Genomic DNA, 19287 nt, shown 5'->3' with positions numbered 1-19287 from the left:
TTTCCTACGGAAATTCGGACAGATACTATCATTTTAATCTATAAATGATATTTCGTATCACAACGATTTTTCTTTGCTAAAATTTGTTCAGTTCGATCTGTTCCCATTTCGTGTTGCTCATCCTGTTTAATAGGTGTGTTTTTTTTTTTTTTTTAAGGCTTTCTTATTTTCGTATATTTTAAAAGAAAGTTAAGGTTTTTAAAAAAAATCATCTTTTCATACATTTAAAAGTTTAAGAACCAAATCTGAATTTGGACTTTTAGTTATCCTGAAAATGTCTGCATTAGAAAGTCCTTTAAGCCTCGGTCACACCTTACCGGATAGCACGAACGGATGCCTAACGGATGAAAATAAAAGATGTCCGTTGACAAAATTGTTATCCGTTGGGAGTCTGTTGAAGTACTGACCGAATAAAACGGACGTGTAACGGATGCATAACGGACACACACCGGATATGCAACGTACGAGAAACGGACACGTACCGGACAGAACGGATGTCGAACGTACATCTAACGGACGAGTATCGCATAAAACGGACACCTAACGGAAGCGTACCGGATAAAACGGATGAACAAGATATACGGAAAAATCAAAGGCGACAATAATAATACATGTAAATCGCATAAATATTCAAAATGTTTCTGTGTAACTGGTTTTGGTTTGTTCTTCAAAATTCCGCCAAAGGGCAGTGTCTGGCCTGAATAAGAACTGCTTGATTGTGAAGACGTGCCTATACTCTAAGATCGATTATGAATAATAAGAATTCATGAACCTTAAGAAATCTGACATACCAATCATTGGCATTTCTGACGCGAAATTTTCAATTGGCTTTTATCCGTTTCAGATCCGTTCATCATCCGTTTAATCCGTTATACGTCCGGTAGAAGTCCGTTTCTCACCCGTTCAACATCCGTTTTATCCGTTTAACGTCCGGTAGAAGTCCTTTGGTGAATTTATCTTCCAGACCTCCAACGGATGTATAACGGACAAGCAACAGATACAAAACGGAAACGAAACGGACGAGTACCGTACAAAACGGACGCCTAACGGACGTTCAACGGACATTTTATCCGTTGGACGTCCGTTCAAAGTTTTGAACATGCTCAAAATTTTCCACCGGACAGAACGGACGTCGACGGATAAACGTACGCTTAACGGACATGCAACGGATATGGACGGACGTCTAACGGACATTAACGGATTGAAAAAAAGTTATCCGTTAGGCATCCGTTCGAGCTATCCGGTAAGGTGTGACCGAGGCTTTACGATTAGGTCCTAATAGTTCGAAAAGGCCTAACTTGTGTTTTAATTTTGAAAAGTGCATCGTTTGACTTTACTGTTAAAAGTCAACGTTGCTTCTTTGGTTCAGTTGAAAGACGTATCGATGAAATCTGCTATCAATCTGTTGAAGAGTATGTGTCGTCTGCTGAAATTCCTGATTTGGTGAAGCAATTCTATTCTGAAGTATCTTGTGCACTTTCCCTATACTTCCTTTGGCCCATCACTTACAACTTACACCAGTTTGAGAGAAGGTATGACAATGGTTCAATGTATTGATGATAAGAAAAGTAAAACATTCGGTGACCTTGCAGCTGACTATTATAAAAATATGACCCAATGTTTTTTTTTCTCTAGCGCACACAGTAGCAGACATTTTTGACCGCTACGACATGAAAAACTTAATACGCCGCACAAAGACTACAGCTTCTATTAAAGTGTACCAGATTATTGAAGGGAGATATATTCTTGACTGGAAAAAGTTTTTTTTTTTGTTAAAGAAAACAAAGAGGCCCTCTTATTTATTTGGTAGTTTTATTCTTCAAAACTTTGACAAATCCCCTATGAATCTACCTTATAGTGAGCTTTACTTTGCCGGAACGTTTGTAAATCCCGAAATTGTCAAAGTTATTGCAGACAATACTGTTTATGACTGTCGAAACTTGTTTAGCACTCAACAAGGGCCGATACTCGTATGATAGTCCAGGCCTTATACTTTGACATGAAGTTCAGCCCTCGGAGAAATGGGAAAGAGCAGCAGACAGTCATACGGACCTCTGGTACGGGTATGATTGTTCTGTGTGTTCACTACTAAAAACAGATGACACATGCATGCGAGTTATGGGTGCAGATAGGGAACATAAGCAGTGTAAAGAATGGGCGAAGATGTTTACGCATTCACCAATTATGTGCTTGCTTTTCCCCAATAATTTGTAAACTGCTACCTGCTGTTTATCAAAATATTAGCATATTTTTTGCAGGATCTTGTGTGTTCATGTTAAGGGAAAATGATATACAAAATCCACTGTTCCGACAAGAAGCAATCTTTAATACAGACAGTATGACATAGCAGTCAGGGAAAGCTGTTTTCGCTTTGCGCTTTACTCAAATACCTCAGAAAACAAACACATTTTAAAAGAGATGGATAAGGAGAGAGACTAAGCAACCTTGTCATTGTAATCAAGAGGCTAGAAATTTTTTTCAAAACATTCAGTTAAGTCACGTTTTAACTAGCTGCACATTATTGCTACAAACGTAACTATGGAAACTAAACGCACGGAAAATTTGTCGTATTAGTCTGGTTAGAAATACCAAGAATTGTGGTATATGCATCGCTTTGTGATATACTTTGTTAAGAGAAGAGTAAGAAATTATAGCATACAAAATCTAATAGCTATTTTGACAAGAAGCAATATGGTTACATCAGAAAACAAACACATTTTAAAAGAGATAGATAAAGAGAGAGAGAGAGAGACTACGCAAGCTTTTCATTGGAATGGAGAGGCTAGAATTTTTTTTCGTAACATTCAGTTTACGTTACGTGTTAACAAGTTGCACATTATTGCTACAAACACTCTTCTATAGATATTAAAATGATTTACTAGAACCCTTCACGTTTTTATCATTTCTTAAAACACGCGATGCCGGTCAGCTTATTCCAAAAATAAGAGGAAAAAAATCTTTTCAATAATGTTACAGTATTGTTTGGTAATTAATTAGAGAGAAATTTTATCTGTAATATCCTTTCGTGCAGAAATTGAAAATATTCAGAGTTCGTGGAACTGAGAATATATCGTGTTGTATTGTATAAGCATTTATGAAGCCGGAGATGAAAATGTCAACAGCAATGTCGGATAAAACAAAATTATAAAAGGAAAATAGTTAAAGAGGTTCTATTGGAAAATATTGAAAACAAATTATTTATCAGTATCCTTATTAAGATTTTTTTTATTTCTAATCAAATCATAAAAAAAATGTAAAAGAGATAATTAAGACCAAATAATGTATTTTTTATTTGTCACCAGGCGCTTAATCATGCGGAATTGCGTGTGGTTTGACAGTTCTTTTCCTTTCTTTTCGTTGGCTGTTATAGTCTATCGTTTGATCTCTGTCAGTTTTTATGGATTTTTCCATTTCGAATATACCTTGGAGTTCGATGTTTTTGTTTATACTTTTTGATTGAGTTAAGATCAAGAGTTCTCAAAGTATAGATGATGTCAGGGTTTCGAATGTTTCATCAGTTTGTTACCTGCTGAGAGGTTGAAGATCGGTATATAATTTTTAAATGCAAGATAAGTTTAAATGAGGTAAGCTACAAAAAATATGATATAATGTATGATTTGATTTTTTTTTTTTCATTTCGTTCTTACATAGTTTCTCAGGTAAACAACATTGAAATTTAACGATTCTAGAGAATATAAAACCCACAATTTTTTAACGTGAAAAAGTACGCACTTTTAATACCGTAATCTCTATTTTAGATAAATAAAATCATACCTGGCAAAAAACTCTTCTGTAGTGCTGGAGTTGTCATGCCAACGTTTACGCTTCCTGTCGTTGATGGCGGAAAAACTGTTGTAAGGCTGGGAGTAGTAGATGGCGACACTGTTGTCATCAAGGGGCAACCAAGGATTTCAACTCGCATGGAAATCTGGCCATAGAAATTCGTGGGTGCAATATGAATGCATTTAGCTGCGACAGGAAATTTAAACATGTTGGTTACCATGGTGTCTTGATCTGAATTACCGCTGAATTCCTGAAATTAAGTTCACATTCATAATGATAATGGTAAACTAATCCTACAAATTCATACATCTATTTGTTTTATAAACTAAAGAAAATGTGACTGTTGCTAGATAATACATCTTAATAGCTTAAGATAAGTGTGTTCTTTAATACATGGAAATATGGACGAATGGTTATGTTTCAGAATTTTTAATTAGTTCTGCAACATAACAAAAATTTCACTTTGTGCATAAAAATGTATAATTATTAAAGAAATTTAGAAAGGACTTTTATAAAATTTTCTTAATGTTTAAAAAAAACTGCTGACCATTTATCATTTATTTACCTCATACAGTAAAACATAATTCAAATAAACTCATCATAGATACTAGGATTGAAATTTTCTGAAAAGTGAATTTTTTTTAGTACCGTTATTTTCTTGTCAGCATAAAAGTAAAAATTGAACCTTCATATATACCCTTTATGGTTTCAATAAAGAATAATCTTCCATTAACAAAAAATAAACAATCCGTCGCTGCCTAGATCATTTTTCCCCCTTTTTTTTAGTTTGCTGCTTAAAACTTGGTTACTATTTGCAAAACGATTTTTAATGATCTACAGAAATGTCGCATTTTATGGTCATCACCGTAACATCGACAAGCAGTATGTGAAATATCATTTGCATATTTGATTGAATTGAACAATATTAAAAACAATGACTGACTTACAGTGCCATTACCACTATCTAAAACCTTTAAGTTTTGACAATCATTTCCATACAATATCCTATACTGTGTTACCCACTGAGGACAACAGCCATTTCTACCCTGAGTTATTACTCCTGTTATGTTGTAATCTCTTTTCAGTTGAATCTGTAATAGATTTTTTTTTTAATTCACATTTGAAAAAAAAAATGTTTGAATGATAACACAACAAATAAACCTTCATACATATAGAAATATAAATGGACACAGATGCAGGTTGAGAACAAAGCGATAGTACTGTTCCTATGTTTTGTTGTTGCAAAATTCCATCAGCAAGTCGATTGTTGTTATATACGATTCCATTTTAATAGATTTTTTTTTAACTATCTGGATTTGACCAATTGTCACCAAAACGAGTACCACGTGTGGAACAGAAAGACTTAGTATGTACCATTTCGAAGCATTTGATTACATCTCAGTGTTTGGAAATATAAAAATGAGGAGATGAGGTATGGTTTCCAATGAGACAAATATCTACCAAAACAAGGTAAAATGAAAAGGTAATAAGCAGTTATATTCCGCATTACTTTCATGTTGTTTTTTGTTAGTTTTCTTTTTTAAAGATGTATGTATTGCCATTTTCTTTCAGCAAAGTAAGCAAACATTACTTAGGTATAGGAAGATGTGGTCAAGGTACGGCCTTCAACACGGAGCCTTGGCTCACACCTAACAACAAGATATAAAGGGCCCCAAAATTACAAGTGTAAAACCATTTAAACGGGAAAACCAATGGTCTAATCTATATAAAAAAAAACGAAAAACGAGAAACATGTATAAATTACATAAACAAACGACAACAACTGTACATCAGATTGCATATTATTTTTCTGACCCGGAGATGATCTCTTAAATTATGCGTATTGAGTGGGGGAAAACCATTATAATTTTAACATATCTTAAAAACGAGTTTGTTTGACCGGGGCGGCTATTGAGTAAAAGATTCTAACACACGAAGAAACCACGTTCTTGACAATGTATTCTGCAACTCTTAACACGTTATACAAAAACAATGCAATCTATTATTTTCTCCACTGAATTTGATGACCTACCAACGTTGTATTTCTAGATATTTTTTTTTAATTTCTGATTATAATTTCTACCAGGGTCATAAATAAAATCAATTATGGATCGAGATTTAACCTGAATATACTGTAGTTTATCATTTTTTGCCGCTGTCCAAGCTCCGTGATAAACCGCACCACCTGGTTGTGAGACCTCTGTAAAATTAAGTATCCCTCTACTTGCACTGTGATCTTGTGAAGAAATTCTTGAAGCATATTCACTCGATGCTGACAAAACAACGTCACCATAATATGTTGAAATTATCTTGGTATCACATGATGCTGCATCTGCAATACAAATGATTTTTTTCTAAAGAATAAATGCAGTGGCAGATTCAGGGGGAGGGTTCCGGGGATTGGGCCCTTGGGTTTTTTTTTGGACAATCTATGCATTTGAATGAGGACATATGGTTGGAAACACCACCCCTTTTTCTGCTGGATTGAGAACCCCTTTTTAAAATGGCTGGATCCACCCTTAAAATGTTTTTATTGAATCTCATCGATCTTCCCAACTTAGATAAAAAAAAGTAGCTTCAACATATAAAAAAAAGATGTGGTATGATTGCCAAAGAGACAACTCTCCACAAGAGATTATTCAAAAGGAAATTAACAACAAAGATACCAGCTTTTTGGCATACTGAACGCATGGGTTATACGTTTCTGTGTTTTCCTTCTGGATACATACACGTATTTTTTAGGACATGTATACAACTTTATTTTAGAATGTTAAGTGAACTATGAAAACAATACTTTTTTTTTTATGAAAATATGAACTAATTAAATGCATACATGGAATCTATATATTCTTAGAAATACAGACACTTTACAAAAATTCTTGTTTTTGCATAGGAAACGACATTGTGAGACTAAATTCATTTATTTATGTTCGTTTTTTTTCGAGAGCAATCCGGGCTTTTTCGAGTGTGTCCAATTTTTTTCGAGTGATTATACAAATTGCCTATACTATAGTTTAAAATGCTATTTGTCAGTGTATTTGCGATTAAAAATAATAAACGAAGTTTCAAATTAAGTACTTTTCCAGACATGAACCAATGCATTCGTCAGTTTGATAATGGTGTTCTAACAATTACATGTTATAAACATTCGTTCATTTGTATATATATTGCTGTTTGTCATATTTTATAACTTTTCATATTCGTAAATACCAGATGAGCTATTCATTTCATTGTTTATTATGCATAAAATCTAATTTAAATGTTTTTGTCAATTGGAATAAAAATCGAGCGGATTAATTGTGTCTGTTTTATTTTTATTTTTATTTTCATTCATGTTTTTTTTTCGTGTTGGGGCGGGGGTTAGGCCTCCATAAGTAGAATGTGCTTTAATACATAGCACTTTTCTGATTCTTCTTTGATGTCCAGTACTGAGGCTGCTTACTCCGTGTTTTAATAAACAGCAGCGCCATGGTCGCATGATACACCTGTCACGTTTTCAAAGTTCATTTCTCTTATGCATGGCCTGTCTTACTATTTATTTCTTTCATGAATAGAAATTTGATGTCCTTGTTTACTTAAACTAACCAACTTTTCAAAAAATAAATTTTGGTCAAAAAGTATATTTAGACCATTTTGAGCCAAAGTTTACTTGTTTATGAGTTAGAATTAAAATTGAGGATTATTGCGCTCCACGCTCTAATTAAAGATTTCGAGAAAACCAGGTGTTATTCTTGGAGAACCTCTATTCGGAGGTCATTTTGTTTTCTTAGAAGGCTTTAAGGGTATTGGCATGTAGAAAGATGATACGTGTACATATCAGGATATACCTGGTTTCTAGGAAGTTAAACTTAGGGTAAGATATTTAGAAAGCTGTGCATATTGCAAAATTTGGTAGAACAGATAGGGAATTTTAATTAGTGGTCTGACATCATCATTAGACGATATTACGACATTTTCACTGGCTATTCGTTAGGTCATTTATGACCTTCAAAGGTTACGACGATGTACATTTCGTGTGCAAAATACTAGACCAACGATTCTCGGAATTTTTAGTTTAACGCAATGAGATTGTTGGTCGTATTAAGACAAGAAGGTTTAATAACTTGTAAGAATGGGATATCGCTTGATATCAACTTTCGTTATTTAATTCAAATAGTAATAATAAACTCGCCAGAGGCTCGTTTATTATTATATTGAAATTAAATAACTCAGTTGATAAAAAGCGATATCTATTATCACTCGTTATGACATTTATAAATAATTTTCCAATGTTAAAAACTTTTACAAAAATCTTCTCGTCTGAAACTATTTGACCAAGTTCATTATAGATCTCGATAGAGATAACTGTAAACAGCAAAAATGTTCAGTAAAAGAGGAACAAAAGATACCAGAGGGACAGTCAAACTCATAAATCGAAAATAAACTGACAACGCCATGACTAAAAATTAAAAAGATAAACAGACAAACAATAGTACACATAACACAACATAGAAAACTTCAGAATAAGCATCACGAACCCCACCAAAAACTAGGGGTGACCTCAGGTGCTCCAGAAGGGTAAGCAGATCCTGCTCCACATGTGGCACCCGTCGTGTTGATATGTGATACCAATCCGGTAAATAGTCTAATTCGGTAGGTCACATTCATGAAAGGGAAGGTGATTAATTGTAGTTACGACGAAAAGAACATATCCGATATCATTTGTGAAACAGTTATTCCATAACGGTCAACCAACTCGTGATGGCGTCCGTAAAATTTACGAAGGAATGATTTCAACTTCACCATTTGGAACTCTTGGTTCAATAGCTTCCTTGTGAGCAGCAACCCTCTATTAAGAAAATCATGATAGGAAATGCAAGCACGGGAATTTCGTATCAATTGTAAAATAAGATCTAAAAACAAGTCACCATCACTAAAACAGATAATTTTGCCATAAATTCTATTCTTCTCTTTAATGTTGAAGAGTGCCATTTGTTTGACATGTTAAGAAACTCTATAATGTTTAATAAAATCCCAATTAACTCGGAAACGTAAAATCAATAATTTCTAAAAATTCGAAAGGGATGATACCTCAATAGACAATTCACCGAAGTTTCATGTAAATTGGATAAAGCGTTTTTGGAAAGATTAGAACTTGTTCTAAATCTTTACTTAGGCACCGGCCTCCCTCACAACAGGACAGGTTAGCTACTGTTACTTAATGTATTCACACTGAAATATAGTTCCCTATGATTCTCATGTATGTGCACATAATACACATATAAACTGAAAAAAAAACTGGGTATATTATTGGAGCAGTTCATTCAAGAATGTATGTCATTAAGGTGTGTTGATGTGCAGGCTCTTTAAAAAGCATTTTGAATAGGTAATTGGGTATGATTCAACTAGTATGATTGACAACTGTCATTATCACTAAACAATCCGGCGCGGGACGTTTGCGCTTTTTCATTGGACATTTGCGCTTTTATTTTTGGACACTTGCGCTTCAAATCATAGGACATTTGCGCTTTTGCAATATTTGTTTTTTTTATGACTATCTTCCTTTTTATCCGGGCTTGGGACCCCAAGGTCTTAGCACATTGATTTATATTTATAAAGTGTGTGTACAGCTAAAACTAGTAAACGTAAACATTTTAGAGACATGAAAACACGTATGTAGTCATCACAGGTAATTTTTCGCTAAATATCTGCAGACCAAGGACTGAAAATTAAAGGTCTTGTTTTCTGTTCTGACTGGTATTTCGACAATATTTCAAATAAATAATCATGTTTCTCAATTCTGGGGTGCCTATTCACATCAATATAACAAATCGTAATGTAATTCTGACTAAAAGATTTTTTAGCAGAATGAGTAAGTAGAACTGTTAATTAATCAATCAGTTTAATTGAAGTCTGGAGCTGGCATGTCAGTTAACTGACAGCAGTCTGTTGTTATTTATGTTCACCAAAGGTTCTCAACACCTAAATGAAGTTATTCGAAAAATTAATCAGGAATAACACGATGTTATGATTTATATCAATAATATAAATCAAAACATAAAGATTATTCCTGATTAATTTTTCGAATTATTTTATTATTGAAGGCGTTAAGAACCTTTGGTTACCCCACAGTTTAAATTCTACAATAAGTAAATAGTGAGCAGTGGTCGATACAGACACACATTCACCTAATCTGTCCCAGTCAATGGGATAATTTAGGTCGTCAATCAATGGCCACAGCCACACTGTTTTGAATATGATTCTAAATAAAAGGTATTCAAGTAGGGTCTATCATTTACTTGATAAATTTCCAAAAATCATCTGTAATTAATCAATAATTAAATTAATACACTTTTTTTATCAGGAATTGGCTTGAAACAGTTTAAAAATTTTAAAACTTTTAATTATAACAAACCATTGCTTATTAGTTTATTTCCCATCAATCATTATGTCTTATTTAGTCATTTGAATTTTCATTAGAAGTGAATATATATATTTACAATCAAGAAAGAATCCACATTTCAATAAGATAAGTTTTTAATTGGTTTACCTTGAAATAGTACATTTTCAATGCCCTGTGTTGAAAAATACTTTAAAAATTGATCAAAGGGCACTCTAAAACTTTTAATCTTCAATGCCATATAACCTCTGTTTCAACTTACAAAATGCCCCAACACAACATTTTTCTTTTTTTTTTTTTGTTGACACTTTAAAGTTTTAAGCTATTGGTCCAGATTTATGTCTTACAAGGATAGTTGGTAACATTTACTAGAAGATTTTTTGCATTGTTTTTGTTTTTTTGAAACATGTTCAGAACCGGAAACATAATTTCGATAAGATATAAACTGCAGTTTAAATAAAATTGTGCAAATTAAGAGACTCATATTATTTAATTTGAGCTAATTTTATCCTCATACTGGAAAAGCAAGTTTCCTTCTAAAAACCTGCTGTAAATGCAATTTTCAGCAATAGTGCTTTATAAATGTTCATTTTTCCCCACCATAACTTAATATGAAATAATTCAAACTACTCTTCTAATCTTTCCATGAGTGATTTCCATCACTTTGATTGAGTTTTTGTCCGACATGGACGAATGGACAACGGGGTACCATAATACGTCTGGTATAAAAACTCCATGGTTCACCACGAAATTTTTATTTACCTTGACAGCAAAAGTACCAAAGTGGAAAGGGATTAATATAAGTTGCAATGACTTGTTTCCCAATCAACTATTATTTAATAAATATGTTTAAACTAACAAAAGTACCATGAAATGAAGTTAAAAAGATTATGATTCTCCTGCACTTTGTTCTAAATACCTTTTATAAAGGATCTAATAACTTCTAATTTAATACTGGAAGTTGTGGTAGAACGATTTCCGAACAGAAAACCTGCATTAAATTTTAAAAAGTTAATTTTGATCAATGTAGTATCATGTTTTTACGATATATTGAGAATAGATAATATTTGCATTCATTAAATTACAGGTATAAACTAGAAAAGTCACTTTTTAAAGTCTAGAATACCTTTTTTCTTATTCAAATTTTCTGTAAAAAAACCCTGACCATTTGTCTAAAAACCCGGACGATTTCACAGTTGCTCTCGAAAAAAAAACGGACAATAATAAACACTGAATTTTTGGTTTAAATACAAGGAAATTGTGCTTCTTTGTAGATCGAAACATGTAAAGTATTCAATGTAAGATGGGTAGTTAAAAAAACTATTATTATTACGAAATAGCAGTTATTTGAACTTATCGCATGTGTTATCACTCGAAAAATCCCGAACTAAACTCGAAAAAAAAGGACCGAATCACTCGAAAAACCTCGATTCTAGCCGGACACTATATCTACCGTGATGAATAAAAGATTTATTAGGTATCAATGGGAAACGAAAAAAAACACACTGAGAAAAAGATAACAAAAATCGTGTACACATAAATATAATGTTTCGTTTTCGCTTTTTTTTTTTAAATAGAAGGTTTTATTTGGCTATATATTTGGCGAGTAACGTTAAACTATCATGACTGAGCCCAATAGGTAGTGTAGTTTGGAGTTCTTAACTAAAGCATGTGCAACCATAACTTTCATGGTTATTAATTTATTGGGAATTAATTTATTGGAGCAATTTTGTCAGTACATCTCAATCTCGTTTGAGCTTTTAAATTTTGACAGATAGATTTGATAATTTACAAACGGACGGTCATAAGTTTTTTTAAATTGCAGTTTTCAGAAAAAAAAGTGCTTTGTCGTCCATAACTAATCGGGATTATGCATGGGATATTCTTCACAATTAACATATAAATATCAATCATTTGAAATCAATCGTGGTTTTAGAACAACAAAAAAATGTTTTCCATTTACATAAAGCAAATAATCGTGTAGTTACATATATTATAAAAATATTGACAATTTCAGCTTGACGACACCGGTTACAAAAGACGGGTGAAAGATACCAGAGGGACATTCAAACTCGTAGGTCGAAAATAAACTGACAACGCTATGGCTATAATATTGGTCATCGATAAATGCGTAGAAACTAAGGAATTGTAAATCGCATGGTTCTCCAAACAATCTACACATTACTACTGGAAGTGTTAAGATAAACATCTATATACTCGCCGTTGATAAGTAAAACAAATCAAACATCTTCAAACCAATTACTGTTTGACAAAGGTTCGTGTCAGCGGATGGGATATCCATGTATGTTGATATCACAAATTAACTATTAAATATAGGTGGAAAGTTTGGGTAACTACATTTCCATTCCCGAGAAAACAAATCACTCTGAATTATAATTGACTTGTTTTGTTTATCGTGAAGTGCCTATTCTGCACACTCAGTGCAATAATTTGATAAAAATTATATCTTTTGCTCTAGTTATTTGTTATGACATCCTTGACACAAATATATACAGACCTAGATATGAGTTTGCTATGGTCTTAGGTGTAAACAGGTACAGTTTCAATTGCGAACATTGTCATATGACATAAAGGGTAAATTTTGATTTTTGTTAAACAAATGAAATCAAAAATCAAATTTCCGAATTCAAAGTTATATAATTTTTACTTTAGAAAGTCGAAAAATTAAATTAAAGTAGATCGACCGGGAAGAAAAGCGAACATTTGACTTATACAGGAAAGTGATGGCATGTTTTATATGGATACACGTTTTGCCTTCATGCAACAGGGTCCCTACAAATTCCGGTTAGACGATATTGCTATACAACCGTTGACCTTTAGAGTCTCCCATAGAAGTAAACAATAAGCCAAACTACAGGAAATTACAATAATAACTTATTTAAGAATTGAATGTTTTGTTTTCTAAAAACATGAAAAAGTTATGGGGTCGTTGTCCGTGCATCCATTTTAATTTTCTTTTTGTACATTTTTGCATTGATTATAGAAATAAGATGTGGTATAGTTAAATATAATAAAATTCTCCATTAGAGTCAAAATGTCATAGAAGTTTTAACAACTATAGGCCACTGTAAAGGAACATATAACGTTTTCATGTTATTTTTTCTGTTGAGCGTATTATTTCTAGGGGGATACAACACAAATATTGAAGAGAAAACAAAACACGGGACTGCTGTCTTCAGAATGTATCAAAATGTTAGTTATGTAATAATATGCCAAAGATCTATATGCAAGAAAACGTTAGAAAATAGATTGAAATGATTCTGTTTTGTCGTATCCCCAACTCCTGCTTGAAAACGCAAAACCGCTCTTTTCCAGACATTAAGAATATTCAATAAATTTAAAATAAACTGGTAATAACGGAAAATAATCTTAGCATTTATATGCATAAATAATTCATTATTCATCAATAGTCTTTTTATCAAGTTATCAAGAAGTATAAATAGAATAAAATTGAGAATGGAAATGGGGAATGTGCCAAAGAGACAACAACCCGACCATAGAAAAAAACAACAGCAGAAGGTCACCAACAGATCTTCAATGTAGCGAGAAATTCCCGCACCCGGAGGCGTCCTTCAACTGGCCCCATAACAAATATATACTAGTTCAGTGATAATGAACGCCATACTAATTTCCAAATTGTACACAAGAAACTAGAATTAAAATAATACAAGACTAACAAAGGCCAGAGGCTCCTGACTTGGGACAAGCGCAAAAATGCGGCGGGGTTAAACATGTTTGTGAGATCTCACCCCCCCCCCCCTTTATACCTCTAGCCAATGTAGAAAAGTAAACGCATAACAATACGCACATTAAAATTCAGTTCAAGAGAAGTCCGAGTCTGATGTCAGAAGATGTAACCAAAGAAAATAAACAAAATGACAATAATACATAAATAACAACAGACTACTAGCAGTTAACTGACATATGTATATGTTTCATTTGGTCTCTTAAGGAGAGTTTTCCAAAACCATACCATTTATGCTTCTTATTTTGATATATATCCTAGTGGTATTAGAATACTTTTATTCAAAGAAATGTATTGCGAGATCTGCGTTTATCATTTTTTTAAAAACATAAGTAAGATGTTTTAAAATTGCATTTGAAATTAATGCGGTCTATAAAATTATTGAAAGAGTTTGCTAATAGTTTAAAATGGAAAAAAAATCCCATACTCACTTGTACATACAATCGAATAGCACACAAACTCAATAAAGACGAAAAATAATTTAATCCTATCGAAAAAATGCATATTTGATTTTTTTCTTCAAGTTATTATGCATTAACCGAATGCTACATAGTGACAAAAATGGCACTAATCTTTTTTCAGTTGAATGTAATACTTCCACCAATATCAGAAATTATCTTTAGGAATTCAAATATCCGGTTAACTCCTTGACGGACCCTTAGATGGCTTTTATCTTACGCCTTGTCATCATTGTTTGTTTTAAAAGCTAATAAGTCTACTTGATTAATGGATTTTTGAACTTCGAAATGAAAAATGTACTCGTATCAATGGTGTAAATCGAAACATGGAAGTTAATATTTCAAGGTTAATTTGTTGTTTTCTGTACGTACATGCATATAAACATGTGTATATGAAATCAATGTGTGCATAATGGTTTTACACTTGTCGTTTTAGGGGCCCTTATAGCTTCTAATCGGTGCGGGCCAAGGCTCTGTGTTGAAGACCGTACTTTGACCTATAATGGTTTATTTTTACAAATTGTGACTTGAGTGGAGAGTTGTTCATTGGCACTCATACCACATCTGCTAATATCTATAATACATATACCCAATTATACAAATGCAAATCAACTTGTCGATACATATTGAAAATTCGACCAAAGAAGAATATGTAAGGCAAAAAAACTTTGTATTGGTTTTGCGCCAAGGATCAAAATCGGAAAGGTAATGAAATTAAAAAAAAAATTATTGCGACTTATAGCTTAAAAACAAAATTACACTTATTTATAATATATGTATTATAGATTACAAATTACAATTTTGCATTAAATCAGTGTCCCTGTTATTGGTTCCTTGGACAAATATCTAAAATTTACCCAGATTTAACAGTCTTCATAAACTTTCATTTTTTGAGTTACATATTTAGACTTCAAGCTAACACACAAATCTCGTGCAAAAACGTCTAGGTTGTCTCGTGATAGGTCGTTCGTCTTTTTGTACCGAGGTCGTGGGTTCGAAACCAAGCTGGACCAACAAAAAAAAAACAACCTTGCAGTATAGTATTTGTTGTCATTCTGTTGTGAAAGGGACATTATTAAACACTGCAGCAAGTCCAATATTTAATATTCGATCGGGGAATTCAAACTTCGTCAGCATCTCTGGGGATATCGGGCAGCACGAAATTCAATAATGTATATCGCTCATAATATATAAATAAGTACGGGAAAACATGATTTATATTTAGTACTCGTAATTGGCTGTGAAATAGCTGTTAGACTGGTACTTTGTTCGTGTCTTTTTGTCATTTTTTTTATTGCTTTGTGTCAATCTGATGAGTCAATCATGTTTCAACTGATTTTTACAGTGTGTTAGTATGTTGTGCGGTTACACTACTGTCGTCCGTTAGGGAAAGATTGGGCGCTCACAAACATGTTTGAAACCGACACGTTCTATTTGTTCCTGTGGCAAGTAGTTGTGGTTGTTTTTTGTCTATAGTTTTTTTGTTGCTTATATCTCAATGAAATGAGGTAGTCGGTGTTTTACATTTTATCTTGTCAGGTCCCTTACATTTGACATATAGCTCATAAGAAGGCCGTATGTTGACCTATAGATGTTAACATTATCATCTATGTTAGTTTGTCGAGCTGGTGGATAGTTATCCCCTTGGCAATCAAACCACATACAAAATAAGTTTAGGTAGAGAAAGTAAATTGCATTAATGTATTTATGGGACAATACATTCATGAAGTAACCATTTTCATTTTTCATTTTTGTGTTGTTGTGAACAGCCACTACGGTTGAATGTTGGTATAGACACCTATGGATGTCTGGTTTCCGTGTGTCCTTTTAGGTTTTAACGCAGAGCCTACTTATTAGATGAGGCTTTAATATATTTTCTCGTCTTAAATATGTATGAAATATTTCTGCTAGACACTAGGCAAATAATGAAAATATAAAAAGTGCCTGAACAAATTTTAAATACTATAAGTATTTATGAATTTCAATTAACAACGTAAACTAAATAAAACAAAAATAATATATTAAAACATTTAACAATATCAATAAATAATGATAATATCATGAGATCATGCTGAATGTTATTTTCATAAGTGAATCAAATGAATATTTTCTGACTCGTCCTCTGTAACAGCCAAAACACCGGCATACCAACTAATGGCATATGGCCTTTCAAGGCCATCAGTTTGTTTAATAATCGTCCGCATCTTTTCTCCGTTTTCTTGGTAGAGAGCAACAACTTCGTTTTCCTCCGGCAAAGTCACGTAAAGACTATAACGATCACAGGAAGCACTACAAGGCATGCTAGTTAAAGAATGGCACCATAAAAGTTCTAAGTGTTGTGTGAAACACAAGATGTTTTTTGTATCGCTATAATCACACAGAACAATGTCACCACTTGTTGTCGTGGTCATAAACATGGGGCACACGAATAAAGGGGTATTACCGTTGGGATTAGGGTGTCCAAGAACTGTTCTGTGTACTTTTCCATCTTTACCAAGTATTTCAATGCCTGGAGGAGATTCGCCGTCGTAATAAGAAACTGCATAACCCCCATCATTCAGCCAAGCTATACCAATGTACGACCTTTTTGTTCGTATGTGACCTTTAACGTACATTTTGCGACCAACAGTTACCAGGGTAATTTTCTTCTTTCCAAATCTAGTAACAGCAATGTCATCATCTGACAAAACAGTTACCCTACAGGCATTAGAAAGACGTAAACTATCGACAAAAGTGCAGTCACTTAGATATCGTTTCAATAGCCCATTTTCGCCATCAACGACAATTAAATATTTTCCTGTAATGGCAACATCATAATAATTAAAAGGTAGCTCAGATTTAGCCTTGAAATTTGAAAGTTCGATCGTGTGTATATGTCCACAGTTAATGGGATTGTCAAATACACTTAACAAACTTTCATTCGGGACAAATTTGGAACTATTTCTGCGGAAAAAAGTTTTAGGAATTTCGTCAATTTGTTTCTGTAGACCGGGGAGACTATTGTTGATGTCTACATACTGTTCGAGAACAACCACCGTGTTTTCTTCGTCCATAGCGTTGTTAAAAGATTGATACTTGCTTTGTACCACGCGTGAGAGGTTTTCCAATTTGTCGTCTGCTCCTGGCTCGTCGCTATTTAGTAGTTCCTTCTTAAGTGACAAAATATCAGCTTGGCAACGAGAATAAAACCTTTCAAGTTTTGACTCGAAACTTTTAATTTCTTCTAGTGTCTCGTTGTTCGATGAAGACTCCGATCTTTGGCGAGATTCAGCTTTCAATTTATTAGTTTTCACAATCATGCCCTCAATAGATTTAGTTAAATTACTTATTTTAGGTAAGACACGTTTAAAGGCTTTTTTAAGATTCACACAGTCGCAAGTTGATTTTCTGTGTTTTTCTACTGCATTTTCCGCAGACACAATTTCATTGCATCCAAAACAGAAAAATTCTAGTTGTTCTTCGGTCTCCTTGTGTATGATTGTTGTGCTTTTGCGTACATTCTCGCTTAGAGCGTGTATAAGTTCAGAAAGCAGTGTGTCACTTTCAAATGAAGATGCACATTCCCATGAATCATGCGTGTTTTCTGGAATTTGAATTTCAAGTCTATCCATTGGGCACATGAAAGTACCATTTATTTGAGTATCTTTTATGTGTTCGGCTAGACATTGCAGACAAAACGAGTGTTCACATGGCAAGGATTTTGGCTCCCGAAAACGATTCAAACAAATTGAGCAAGTAAGATAGTCTTCTGTGATGTTTTTGGCAAGTCTGCTAGGATGTGCAACTGCCATTTTAATTATTATATCCTTCTTTTTGTACAAAAAATATCACTGTCGTCAGTAATTTCAATCTGATATATATAAATTATACCGATCCTCTGTGTTGCAGTTTTTAACAATGTTCGTAAAACATGCACTAAATGCTTTTATACAAAAATAATTTAATCTTGTTTTTCCGATTTTTAAATCTTAATCCAATTCGTATTTTGTTGATCAAGTGATTAATTTTAGTTCTTCTAGTCCTTATATATACTGAAATGTAAGCCTCGAGTCGTTTACCCTTGGACGGGCATTATATCGACTGGGTACAAAGAGGTGACATCATATGGTCTTATCGAAACCTGAGAAAAATCATAATAAGTTTCTATCAGAATACAGCATATCACTAATCGTAATACCAATTTGATTTTTTTTTTGGTTATTTTTCTCAATGACTATTCAATAAATTCTAATAGAAACCCCTTTATTCGCCTCTAATGACCACATGTTAAGCTTCTTTAGGTTGTTACCCAAAACAAATTTAAATACATAACGTCATATGTTATAATAACATTATTGACCATTTCAAACAATAAAAGGTCACTCTTTTGTCCGCTTGCTAGAGCACAAAGGACAAAATCAACAAAATGAGTGAGGATATTATAGGCCTTCGATCAAACACTTACTTTTGTATGAAAAACCTATAATATATATATATGCTCCTCTGGCAAAAGACATTACGATCAAAGTCATAACATTTAAAGTTTGTCTTCGTGGTCGTTGACATCGAATTAACTTGGGTTTTATTCATTTCTTAATAGAACATTGACTCTTCATCATTCTCTTATACTATGGATTCGTCAGACTGTAAAAAAGATTCAATATCATCTCCAGTTGTAACGTCTGAGCCAAAATTTTCTCAACATTCTGTGATTTAAAAAAGACAAACGTTAATATAACACAGCAACCCAACGCATTGATATCAATAAATACACCAACAGGTCGACGCAGTCTTCAACACTATTATGTGATTTGTTTTAAATTTTAGATAAAAGTTTAAAATTTGAAGGAAAAATCGATATTATAATTAAAGAAATATTGTTTAAACTTTAATTGACTGTTGTTTGCTCAATGTCCAGCGGC

At 33.2% G+C, this 19287-nt stretch overlaps 2 protein-coding genes across 5 annotated transcripts in view; both read right to left on the bottom strand.

Annotated features, from left to right (window-relative positions):
- LOC143063566 (uncharacterized) overlaps nt 1-14682 on the bottom strand; it is a 37348-nt gene extending 22666 nt beyond the window's left edge. Inside the window, exons 1-4 of one of the 4 annotated variants that reach the window (XM_076235779.1) lie at nt 14360-14682; nt 5907-6115; nt 4731-4874; nt 3775-4033 (exon numbers count right to left, since the gene is read on the bottom strand). In XM_076235779.1, coding sequence (XP_076091894.1) covers nt 3775-4033; nt 4731-4874; nt 5907-6115; nt 14360-14432 — 685 coding nt within the window. In that variant the 5' untranslated portion in view covers nt 14433-14682. The remainder of the gene's footprint in view (nt 1-3774; nt 4034-4730; nt 4875-5906; nt 6116-14359) is intronic. The other 3 variants (XM_076235778.1, XM_076235776.1, XM_076235777.1) reach the window with 3 other exon arrangements.
- A 1707-nt stretch (nt 14683-16389) lies between these two features.
- On the bottom strand, nt 16390-18399 carry LOC143062235 (uncharacterized). Its single transcript, XM_076234001.1, has one exon. The coding sequence runs from the start codon at nt 18175-18177 to the stop codon at nt 16471-16473; it is 1707 nt and encodes a 568-aa protein (XP_076090116.1). The 5' UTR covers nt 18178-18399; the 3' UTR covers nt 16390-16470.
- Between the last annotated feature and the right edge of the window lie 888 nt (nt 18400-19287).

This window comes from Mytilus galloprovincialis, chromosome 2 (genome assembly GCF_965363235.1).
Source record: "Mytilus galloprovincialis chromosome 2, xbMytGall1.hap1.1, whole genome shotgun sequence".
NCBI lineage: Eukaryota > Metazoa > Mollusca > Bivalvia > Mytilida > Mytilidae > Mytilus > Mytilus galloprovincialis.
The sequence above is the reverse complement of the archived record's forward strand: the minus strand, read 5'-3'. Positions and strand labels throughout refer to the sequence as shown.